General features: G+C 36.2%; 1 protein-coding gene across 2 annotated transcripts in view; it reads right to left on the bottom strand.

Moving 5' to 3' along the window:
• The window catches only part of ADK (adenosine kinase), a 531,760-nt gene that overhangs the window by 455,263 nt on the left and 63,962 nt on the right, over positions 1 to 12,535 (bottom strand). For both annotated transcript variants that reach the window (XM_047072998.1, XM_047072999.1), the window contains exon 3: positions 6,588 to 6,641. In XM_047072998.1, coding sequence (XP_046928954.1) covers positions 6,588 to 6,641 — 54 coding nt within the window. The remainder of the gene's footprint in view (positions 1 to 6,587; positions 6,642 to 12,535) is intronic.

Raw genomic sequence — 12,535 nt, 5'->3', positions numbered from 1 at the left:
AATTCTGGAAGGAAGTGCTGCCTGGCAGACAGACAGCTTGGACACAGGCAGGATACAGGCAGGGAGTGGATGGAGGGCTGAGACAAAGGAGCTTGATCGTAGGTCGGTGAGAGTATGAAGTTTCTGCGCCAGACTACAGAGCTGGGTGAAGCCATTCATTTCCACATCTCCCATGAATGCATGCATGCACACTGATCCACCCCAGTAAGCTAAATAGCGCCACCTAATGGAGAACAGAGCCATTACACCAAGCCCTGCCCAACTGCACCCTCCAAGCACATCCCACAGGAATACCAGCACAAGTCACTCCGTCTGCTTAGTGTTCAAACTATAGAGTGCTTCATAGTTTGAGTTCTAGGGGAAACTGGACGTAACTTCATTCGAGTTTCATTGTTTTCTGGTTCATTTATTTGTTCATTTTCTTTGCTTCTGTTTTTGCTTAAATTGTTTTCTTTTATCTTTCTTTTTTTTCCTTTCTTGGATACAGAATAGGAAAAATTTATTTTTTACTTTATCTTTTATTTCTTTACTTCTTTATTCTATTTTATTTTATTTTATTTTTTCTATTTTATTATATAATTTTTTTAAGTTTTAAATTTTTTCCTACCTTTCCCTTATGTCTCTATCAAGCTTCTTTCAACAAGCAGACCAAAACATACCTAGAATCTAGCTTCCTTTATTTGATTTTGTTTTGTTTTTAATTTTTATTTTTAATGTTATTAATTTTTTTCTTCCTCCAAAATGACAAACAAAGGAATTCACCCCAAAAGAATAGGAAAAAATGAAAGCCAGGGACTTAACACAGATATAAGTAAGATGTCTGAACCAGAATTTAGAAACACGATATTAAGAATACCAGGTGGACTTGAAAAAGGCATAGAAGACACCAGAGAACCCCTTTTTGCAGAGATAAAAGAAATAAAATTTAGGCTGAAATTAAAAATGCTATAACCAAGATGCAATCTCAAACACATGCCATGACAGCAAGGATGGACAAAGCAGACCAGCGAGTCAGCAATATAAAAGATAAAATTATGGAGACTAACAAAGCAGAAAAAAAGAGGGAAATAAAGGCAAAAGATCATGATACAAGACTTAGAGAACTCAGAGACTTATTAAAAAGGAATAACATCTGAATCATAGAAGTCCCAGAATATGAAGAGAGAGAAAAAGGCGCAGAAGGTTTATGTGAGCAAATTTTAGTGGTAAACTTTACTAATCTGGGGAATGGCATAGATATCAAAATCCAAGAATTACAGAGAACCCCATTAGATTCAACAAAAACTGACCATCACCAAGGCATACCATAGTAAAATTCACAAAATACACAGAAAAGGAAAAAATTATGAAAGCAGCAAAGGAAAAAAGTCCTTAACCTATAATGGAAGACAGATCAGGTTCACAGTAGACCTATCCACAGAACTTGGCAGGCCAGAAAGGAGTGGCAGGATATATTCAATGTGCTGAATCAGAAAAATACATAGCCAAGAATTCTTTATCCAACAAGGCTGTCATTCAAAATAGAAGGAAAGACAGTTTCCCAAACAAAAACTAAACCAGCTCTGCAAGAAATTTTAAGGAGGATACTTAAATTCTTAAATTCTTTGAGCAGAGAAAAGACAAAACAAAAATAAAAAGACCAAAAGCAACAAAGAATAGAAAGGACCAGAGAACATCACCAGAAACACCAATTCAACAGGCAACATGGTGCTAAATTCATATCCTTCAGTACCCACTCTAAATGTCAATGGACTAAACGCTCCAATCAAAAGACACAGGGTGTATCAGCATGGATAAGAAAATAAGACCCATCTACATGCTGCTTACAAGAGACTCATTTTAGACCTCATATAAAGGCCATATACAAAAGACCCACAGCTAATATCCTCCTCAATGGGGAAAAACTGAGAACTTTCTCCCTAAGGTCAGGAACATGACAGGGATGTCCACTCTCTCCACTGTTATTCAACATAGGATTTAAAGTCCTAGCCTCAGCAATCAGACAACAGAAAGAAATAAAAGGCATCCAAATCAGCAAGGAGGAAGTCAAACCTTCACCCTTTGTAGACATGATACTCCTATGTGGAAAACCCAAAAGACACTACCAAAAAACTGCTAGAACTGATACATGAATTCAGCAAAGCCGCAGGATATAAAATCAATGTACAGAAATTGGTCGCATTTCTATACACCAATAATGAAGCAGCAGAAAGAGAAATCAAGGAATTGATCTCATTTACAATTGCACCAAACCATAAAATACCTAATAATAAACCTAACCAAAGAAGTGAAAAATCTATACACTGAAAACTATAGAAGGCTTATGAAAAAAAAAGCTTTTTGAAGATGACACAAAAAAATGGAAAAACGTTCCATGCTCTTGGATTGGAAAAACAAATATTGTTAAAATGTCGATACTACCCAAAGAAATCTACATATCCAATGCAATCCTAACAAAATAACACAGCATTCTTCACTGAAGGCTAGAACAAACAATTCCAAAATTTGTATGGAACCAGAAAAGGCCCCCAATAGTCAAAGTAATGTTGAAAGAAAATCCAAAGCTGGAGGCATCACATTTCTGGCCTTCAAGATGTATTACAAAGCTGTAATCATCAAGACAATATGGTACTGGCAAAAAAAAAACAAGTACACAGAAAAATGGAACAGAATAGAGAACCCAGAAATGGACCCACAAACATATGGCCAACTAATCTTTGACAAAGCAGGAAAGAATACCCAATGGAATAAAGACAGTCTCTTCAGCAAGTGGTGCTGGGAAAACTGGACAGCAACATGCAGAAGAATGAACCTGGACCACTTTCTTACACCATACATAAAAAATAAACTCAAAATGGATCAAAGACCTAAACGTAAGACAGAAAGCCATCAAAATTCTAGAGAAGAAAACAGGCCACAATCTCTCTGACCTCAGCTGCAACAACTTCTTATTTGACATATCTCCAGAACCAAAGGAAACAAAAGCAAAAATGAACTATTGGAACCTCATCAAGATAAAAAGCTACTGCACAGCAAAGGAAATAACCAGCAGAACTAAAAGGCAACCAATGGAATGGGAGAAGATGTTTGCAAATGATATATCAGATAAAAGGTTAGTATCCAAAATCTATAAAGAACTTATCAAACTCAACAGCCAAAAAGCAAATAATCTAGTGAAGAAATGGGCAGAAGACATGAATAGACATTTTTCCAAAGAAGACATCCAGATGGCTAACAGACACAAGGAAAGATGCTTAACATCACTCATCATCTGGGAAATACAAATCAAAACCACAAGGAGATACCAACTCACACCAATCATGATGAATGGCTAAAATTAACAACTCAGACAACAGATGTTGGCAAGGATGCAGACAAAGGGGAACCCTTTTGCACTGTTGCTGGGAATACAAACCGGTGTAGCCCCTCTGGAAAACAGTATGGAGGTTCCTCAAAAAATTAAAAATAGAACTATCCTATGACCCCGCAGTTGTACTACTAGGTATTTATCCAAAGAATACAAAAATGCTAATTCTAAGTGGCACATGAACCCCATGTTTATAGCAATACTATCAACAATAGCCAAAGTATGGAAAGAGCCCAAACGTCCATCGACTGATGAATGGATAAAGAAGATGTGGTGTGTGTCTGTATATGTATGTGTATGTATGTGTGTGTGTGTGTGTGTGTGTGCGCGTGTGTTGTGTGTGTATGTGTGTATATATATACGTGATGGAACATATATATATATATGATGGAATAATACTTGGCAATCAAAAAGAATGAAATCTTGCCATTTACAATATGGATGGAACTGAAGTGTATTATACTAAATAAGTCAGTCAGAGAAAGACAAATATCATAAGATTTACTCATATGTGGAATTTAAGAAACAAAACAGATGAACAGGGGAAGGGAAACAAAAATAATATAAAAACAGGGAGGGTGACAAACCATAAGAGACTCTTAAATACAGAGAACAAACTGGGGGTTACTGACAGGGTGTCAGGTGGACGGATGAACTAAATGGGCGATGGACATTAAGGAGGGCACTTGTTGGGAGGAACACTGAGTGTTACATGTAAGTGATGAATCACAAAATTCTATTACTGAAATCATTATTATAGTATATGTAACTAACTTGGATTTAAATTTTAAAAATTAATTAAAAATCAATATAGTAAACAGCTTATAAAGATAATGACCACATATCAAAATCAATTTAAAAAAAATACTTTTCTCATGTAAGAGGCATTTATACCTTAGGATGAAATGCCCAATGAAAGTATCATACATGGAATCAAACAATTTAGGTCAAAGAAGACTAATGTGTTCTAGAGAAAAAGGTTCTAGTGGTGACAAAGATGTCGATGACAAAGATGCTGAATGTTCAAAGAAAGAGTAAAAAAAGAAAAAAGTGCTTTAAAATTATTTCACATAAAATGTAGTTAGATTGTGAATGTTCAAAGAACTGAGAAGTAAAAAAAAAAAATTCATTTAATTACTTCACATAGCATATGGTTGTAAATGTATGGTGTAAATAAACTAAATTATATATAACTATAAAATTGACTTATTTCATAAACATCTCTCAAAACTTTTAGGACCAAGTTGATCAAAAGCTTTGTATTACACCCTTTCCTTGGAAGAATGAGAAGAGCTTTGCATTTTGAAGTCAGGCATACATAATATTTGACTAAGTTTTCTTCAACACACTCAATAAGTGGCTATTGGTCTGAGCTGGTTTCTAAAACCATAGTATAATACTATAAAATTAAACAGTCATTATAAACAGTTATTGAGTATTGCAATGGATATCAACCCTTTTAATTTAAAAAAAAAATCACTGTTTTAAAAAAATCACTATATACCTAGGGAACGGCTTGGTGCACAGAAAAAGCACCTAAATGGGAATCAGGAAACAGATTCTGATCCAGTATTGTCAGTAAGTAGCAGTGTAAGTCATTTATCAGCAAGTCATTTATCATATAAATCCCTCCTAATTCATTATAAAAAAAAAAAATGGATATTAGTTCTAGGGCTCATTTCTAGAATCAAAGTTCTGTAATTTCAAAGACATGAAAGAAAATGGCCCCTGATTAAGGGGCCATAAAAATACCCATGATATTTAAAATGCTATACCTTGGGGTGGTTGGGGGGCTCAGTCAGCTGGTGAGTCAGGCCCAAGTCAGCCTCTGCGCTGACAGCTCAGAGCCTGGAGCCTGCTTTGGATTCTGTGTCTCCCTCTCTCTCTCTCTCTGCCCCTTCTCCACTCATACTCTGTGTCTCTGTCTCTCAAAAACAAACATTAAAAAATACAATAAAATTGTTTTGAAAAATCACTATATAACCTTGAGAAAAAAATATTTTGTGTGTGTACTTTTTATCTGCATATAGGTGACACAAAGCTTCACATTAGTTTCAGCTATATGACATAGTATAGTTATAGTATCTCTACATGCTATGCTATGCTCACAACTGTAACTACCATCTGTCACCACATAATGCTATTACAGTATCAATGACTATATTCCTGATGCTAAGTCTAAAAATAATAGTCTTGAAGAACTCTATCTACAAAAAATTATTCTTCATACAGATATATACAAATTGAAGATTGCATTAAATTAAACCATAAGGGACCTGAGTTAGAAGTTAAAATATCTTTAACATTAGGGAGTGTCAAACATCAGGAAAATCCTGACGGAAGTTTGTAAAATTCATGAGTATATTTATTAAAGGATAGAACCTTAATAAGGATATCTAAAATAAGTGTAGTCCGACCTGAAGGTGTATAGCCAGCCACAGATTCCTTGAATTTTTAATTCCACAGTATTATTTGACATTAAGTGTTTGCATAATAATTAAGGCTATCAGAACTTTCTTATGGTACAATGGGAAAAATAAAGTAGACTAAGTAGAAAATAGAAGCATATAAATTATTTTATAGCTGTCTCCTTTGGACAATGACACTAAAAAGATTAAGATGAAATTTTAAAATTCCCAAACCTATCATTTTTAACTAAAAACCTCAAAGTTCCTGTGAAATAATATACTATAACAGAGCAGAAAAATAGCAATGGAGATATCCCAGAATCATATGTTCAAGTTATTTTTCCCTGAAAGAACCCTAAGAACATTAAAATTTTAAAAAGGAACAAAATTTTGTTCATATACCAAACTTTAAAGTGTTTTTCCTTATGCCAATCAATACTAGGCATTTACCTTTTCATAAAGAAACAAAAGAAACAAAATTACATTTTGCCATCTTAATAATGAGGTTGGGGAAGTCAATTGAGTAAAATTAACAACACTTTAATATTTTATCTGGGGAAAGAAAATGAAATTATATATTTCCCAATATGCCCTTAGTCTAGATGATGCAATACTACATGTTTTAACACGCATGCAGAAACAATTATTTCCTATGTTAATCTTATGTAATGTAAATTATCCTAATCTTACTAGTATTAAGGTAATAGTGTTAATTACATCTTTATATTTTATATCATTTGAAAACTCAGATTGTTTACATACACCTCCATAGAGGAATAAACTATGTACCACCTAGGGTTTAATGTACTTACAATTCCTTGTGTTTGTCTTCAGCCAAGATTTGGTCATTTGGTTTAAGAGAATACCTGTAACACAGAAACAAAAAAATACATCATATAAACATATAAGTACCTTTGCCTCATGGACATCTGACTGTGGTATCAACATACAATGAGTTAACTCCTATCAAATAAGCACTACTAACTGTTACAGTCCTCTGTCTTCATTGATAAAACATTGAAAAACACCTAAGTTCTTTGTTGTTCTATTAGTCACTGCCACAGACACCATCCAAAGAACTGAAGTAGGATCAACCTGACCTTTTTTTTTTTTTTTTTAATTTTTTTTTTTTTCCAACGTTTATTTATTTTTGGGACAGAGAGAGACAGAGCATGAACGGGGGAGGGGCAGAGAGAGAGGGAGACACAGAATCGGAAACAGGCTCCAGGCTCCGAGCCATCAGCCCAGAGCCTGACGCGGGGCTCGAACTCCCGGACCGCGAGATCGTGACCTGGCTGAAGTCGGACGCTTAACCGACTGCGCCACCCAGGCGCCCCTGGATCAACCTGACCTTTGACAACACAAGGTATCTTCAATATTCTTCTGTAGTGAATAATCTGCAATGTTACATACCTCTAGTAGTTCAAAATTCAAGAAATTACTACAATAAGTATTTAGAAGTTCACAAAACAATAAGCAGTTATTCATTCATTAAATATACAGTAAACATCTATGCACCAGACTATGTCCTAGGTGGCATGACACAGGAGGAAAAATAAGTTGTTATTTATTAGCTTCATGACCATAGGCAATCATTTCATTTCTTTAAGTCTCACTTTCCTGTCTATAAAACAGAAGTTAAGATAAATATTAGAACATTTATCTTTCAAATTACCATATAATTTGTACTGCTAAAGGTAACTGTTTCTGAGGAGTATACAGAAAAAAATAAACATTGGATGGCAATTCCCAGGTCTTCAATTCCCACTTGTGTCCAATTCTTTCCTAAAACTAAGCTGCCTGACAATGGGTCAGGGGTTTAAGTGGAAAGGTCATGCGTGTAGCGTCTCCTTTCTTGCCTCCCCTTTCACAAGTCCCTTTACCCACTTTATGAAAAGAATGGCAAACCTCTCACATATCCTAAATAGAACTGTACTACATTGGCTGGGGTATAAAAACCTCTGAAGTGCTAAACAAGAAATGGTTCATAATATTTTTATCTTCAAAGCCTCTGTAAGTAAAGTACCATAAACTGCCCACAGGAATTCCTGTTTTATACATTATTTCTGTAAAGAATGAAGCCACAAATTATCAATGGGGAACTATCTGTCGTAAGATATTCTATTTTCAGGTATATTATAGAATAGGGCACAAGTTGATTACAGTTTTCTTTAAAAAGTTTATCTTTTTGGGCGCCTGGGTGGCTCAGTCAGTTAAGCATCCAACTTAGGCTCAGGTCATGATCTCACGACTTGTGGGTTCGAGCCCCGCACTGGGCTCTGTGCTGACAGCTTGGAGCCTGGAGCCTCCTTCGGATTCTGTGTCTTTCTTTCACTCTGCCCCTCCCCCACTCATTCCCCCCATCCCCCGTGCGCGCGCGCGCGCTCTCTCTCTCTCTCTCTCACACATACACACACACACACACACACACACACACACACACACACAGAATAAACATTAAAATAAATTAAAAAAAAAAAAGTCAACTTACTTCTTCCAAGCAATAATTTTAAACAAGGTTCCTTGCCTTCCATTTATCTACTGAGGATTAACTATCAGAACATGGTTGTCACAGAAACAAAAATCAAATCATTTATTTGAACTGAAAACTGAAGCCAGACTTTTTCTATCATGAAAGCAAATCTGATTTGTTTGACAATGAAGAACAGTTTTACCAATCGTTCCACGGCAGACAGTGGCCTTCAACTGAATGAATGATTTTGACTAAAACATGTTTAAAGCACTCAATAAAAACATTCTATTTAAAAAAAAAAATCCTTTTGGGGCACCTAGGTGTCTCAGTCAGTTGAGCATCCAACTTCGGCTCAGGTCATGACCTTGCGATTTGTGGGTTCAAGCCCCACGTCAGGCTCTGTGCTGACAGCTCAGAGCCTGGAACCTGCTTCAGATTCTGTGTCTCCCTCTCTCTCTGCCCGCCCCCCCCCCACTCACACTCTCTCTCCTTCAAAAATAAACATTAAAAAAAATTTTTTTAATCCTTTTGACATAGGTATATTGAAATTAACAATATTTAACTTTCCCCAGCATGTCCTAAACTGTTTAGGTAAACATACACCTATAAGTAAAACACTAATAGATATGATTACTAGCTATTTAAGAAGACGTACTAAAGTCTTTTTTGGTGCATTTCCCAGAACTGCATGTCTCTAGTGACTCTAATAACTGGAAGTCAGGTGGTTTCTAATTCTTTGCTTTCAAAAAAACTGAAGGACCTAATCAAATTATCAGCTGATAGACAAATAAAAATAATTTTTGATGACAGACGATTTGATGACAGAGATGCTCAAACAATTAAGTGATGCTGGTGAAACAAAGCTCTGTCTACTTCCATCCAATTAATTATGTGAACACATTTCTCAGCACTTCTGTCAGGAAGCAAAAATTCCTCATTCCCTTCTCAGGGAGCAAGAACCTGTGTGCTCTTGAAGGTCCTTCTAGCCAGACTAAGAATCAAATTGACAGATTAACAGGAGAAAATCAACTTTAATAGGTATATGTACGGGGAATCCACACAGACATGGAAATTCCAAAGTCGGTCAGACAAAATGAGGTATACCTGTCATTCTGAACTAAGGAGACGGAGTAAGGGTCTGGGATTTCAAGGAAAGGAATGTACTTCAAAGGGTGATAAGAGATGTTTGGTAAGTAGATGTGTGCCCTACCATATAGATGGGTCACTTAGATAAAATTTATCTCTGTTAATAACCCTTATTCTTGGAAAGACTCTCAGTGTAGATTCTTCCATGTGGTTAGGGAAGGAAACTACTTCCTCTTGAGCCCACAAGGTCTTAAGTGTCTTCAGCTCAAAATAATCCACACGCCAAAGTGGCACATTCTGAGGGGGGCCTATCCTGAACCTCTTCACATCTCTAAAAGAAAAAAGGAAAATAAAATTGATGCTGAACATTGTCTAACTGCAGCAATGAGCATTATTTCTCCAAGAAAGGCTGAACTAAAAGCAAAAAAATTAGATTACCTTCATCCACCTCATTAAAAGATGCATTTCCAATAAGATTTTTTCTTGTTTAATAATTACTCAACATTTTAATACATTTACGTTATTTTACTAACTATATGTTAATTATAATTTAATGAATAGATTTTTAAGTTTTTTAATTTATTTTTTGAGAAGGAGTGTACACATGCACGTGAGCAGGAGAGGGGCACAGAGAGAAGGAGAGAGGGACTCCCAAGCAGGCTCCGCAATGTCAGCATGGGGACCAACACAGGGCTCCATCTCATAAATGGCAAGATCACAACCTGAGCAGAAATCAAGAATAGGATGCTTAACCAATTCAATCACTCAGGAGCCCCCTAGGAGATATCTTTAAATTCAATTTACAGGCATATATTTGTGGCAGAGACCGGATAGGGTGATTAATATGCACAAAAGACTTTAATGTATAAAAATATATTACCTTCCTAATATATGCATATTACATAAAAATATAATTCATGCACAAAAATACATTACGTAAGGATAAAATCTGGCAGGAAAAAGTATAATACAAATATAAATTTAAATAGAGAAAGGAATATAAAATTTTTCAATGTTAAGAAAAGAGTTTGGGGGCACCTGGGTGGCTCAGTCCGTTAAGAGGCCAACTTCAGCTCAGGTCATGATGTCACAGTTTGTGAGTTTGAGCCCCACATCAGGCTCTGTGCTGACAGCTCAGAGGAGCCTGCTTTGGATTCTGTGTCTCCCTCTTCCTCTGCCCCTCTCCCACTCACTCTCTGTCTCTTTCTGTCTCTCAAAAGCTGAATAAATGTTTAAAAATAATAATAAAAGAGCTTGTTTGTGTCTTTTTATAAATGAATGATGGTAAAAAAATTTTTTTAAATAAATGGATTATGGTAGGTATCAAAGCCGTATGGTATTTAGAGTCCACTAAGAGTGATTTATCAGTTTTATTTAGCATTATAAATCATAAATATTAACTTAGTAAGGAAACTTATTAATGTTTATTAAAACATTTTTATGAAAGTTTTTTGAAACTAGTGGATTTATGGGGCGCCTGGGTGGCGCAGTCGGTTAAGCGTCCGACTTCAGCCAGGTCACGATCTCGCGGTCCGTGAGTTCGAGCCCCGCATCGGGCTCTGGGCTGATGGCTCAGAGCCTGGAGCCTGTTTCCGGTTCTGTGTCTCCCTCTCTCTCTGCCCCTCCCCCATTCGTGCTCTGTCTCTCTCTGTCCCAAAAATAAATAAACGTTGAAAAAAAAAAAAATTAAAAAAAAAAAAAAAAAAAAGAAACTAGTGGATTTGATGATATCTATGTCTCAACAAAGTGTTTTGTACATAGATAATAGCAAATCAATTAATGTTATTTTCCTTCTCCGGCTGGCTAGTGATAGAGAATAACAAATATTTTTTGCACTTAAGGACCTCACAATGCAGTAAATGAGTAAGAATAAAAATAAATGTGGTGTGATAAGGTTATGATAAAGCTATGTACAGTGTTCAAACAAAACAGTAGAAAGTCTCCTTCCTAAAAGAGTCAAAAAAGGGGAGAGCTTTTATCTGTTTTCTCTTCCTTCCCCATTTCATCTCTTCTCTGTTCCTTTCCTATTAAAAAACAAAACAAAACAACAAAACCTTCTCTTCTAAAGTCTCAGGATAAGAATTTAAAGGAAATGGTGGAGGCCAGAAAAAAAAAAAAAAAATGGAGTCCAAATAGGCAAGAAGCAGGCAAGGAAGGATAGACCTGATTTTGATTAAATCAGCAAACAGGAAATTTTACTCTCAATGGACTGAGTACATCTCCAGATCCTCAAGAATAAACGTACAAGATTCATTTTGAACTATTCTCCAAGCAAATTAGTTCTCTAATTCCAAACAAACTTCAAAGTAGTTACTCTTCCCGTATCATTTCTTTCTCTCATCTGATTTCCTTCTGCCCCAAACCAGGTAACTTTTATCATATCTCAAAAGCCTTAATTTTTCAGCTTCAGCATGGAGCCTAGCATGGGGCTCGATCTCATGACTGTGAGATCATGACCTAAGCCAAAATCAAAAGTCAGACGCTTAAACAAGAGAGCCACCCAGGCTAGGTTTTTTTTAATTCAATTTTCTCTTCCTTATCTCTTCCTTGACTCTTACACACTGCATTTTAGAGTTAGCCAAAATGCGAGATTTGAGGAAACAGTACCCAAGATTATCCTCACTTCTGGGGTTCCCAGGTGGTTCAGTCAGTTGAGCAATCAACTCTTGATTTTGGCTCAGGTCATGATCTCATAGTCATGAGATCAAGCCCTGTGGAGGTCTCCACACTGAGCATGGAGCCTGCATGTGATCTTCTCTGTCCCTCCCCTGCTTTCACTCTCACAAAATAATTAAATATTAAAAAAAAAAAAAAAAGGCTATCATCACTTCTGACACCAACTGCAAGTTCTAGAAGTTCCCAAAACCACCCTCTGGCTCAATAATTCACTAGAAGGATTCACAGTACTCCCTGAAAACTATTACACTCACAGTTATGGATTATAAGAAAAGGATACAGGTCAAAGTCCAAGGGAAAAGACATATAGAGCAGTGTCTGGGAGGGTTCCAAATGGGAAGTCTGTCCTGACATCAGTATGTTGACCATATAGACCATTGTTGATATGTGACTATAAGGTATGCAGTACTGCCAACAAGGGAAGCTCACCCAAGCTTCAATATCCATATTTTTTATTGGGGCTTCACTACATAGGCATGATTGATCAACTGACTGCTTCAATGGTTAACTCAGTCTTCAGGTCCA

Source organism: Lynx rufus, unplaced genomic scaffold (assembly GCF_022079265.1).
Source record: "Lynx rufus isolate CCGP_SWC_20201006 ecotype Redwood Valley unplaced genomic scaffold, mLynRuf1.p SCAF_11, whole genome shotgun sequence".
NCBI lineage: Eukaryota > Metazoa > Chordata > Mammalia > Carnivora > Felidae > Lynx > Lynx rufus.
The sequence above is the reverse complement of the archived record's forward strand: the minus strand, read 5'-3'. Positions and strand labels throughout refer to the sequence as shown.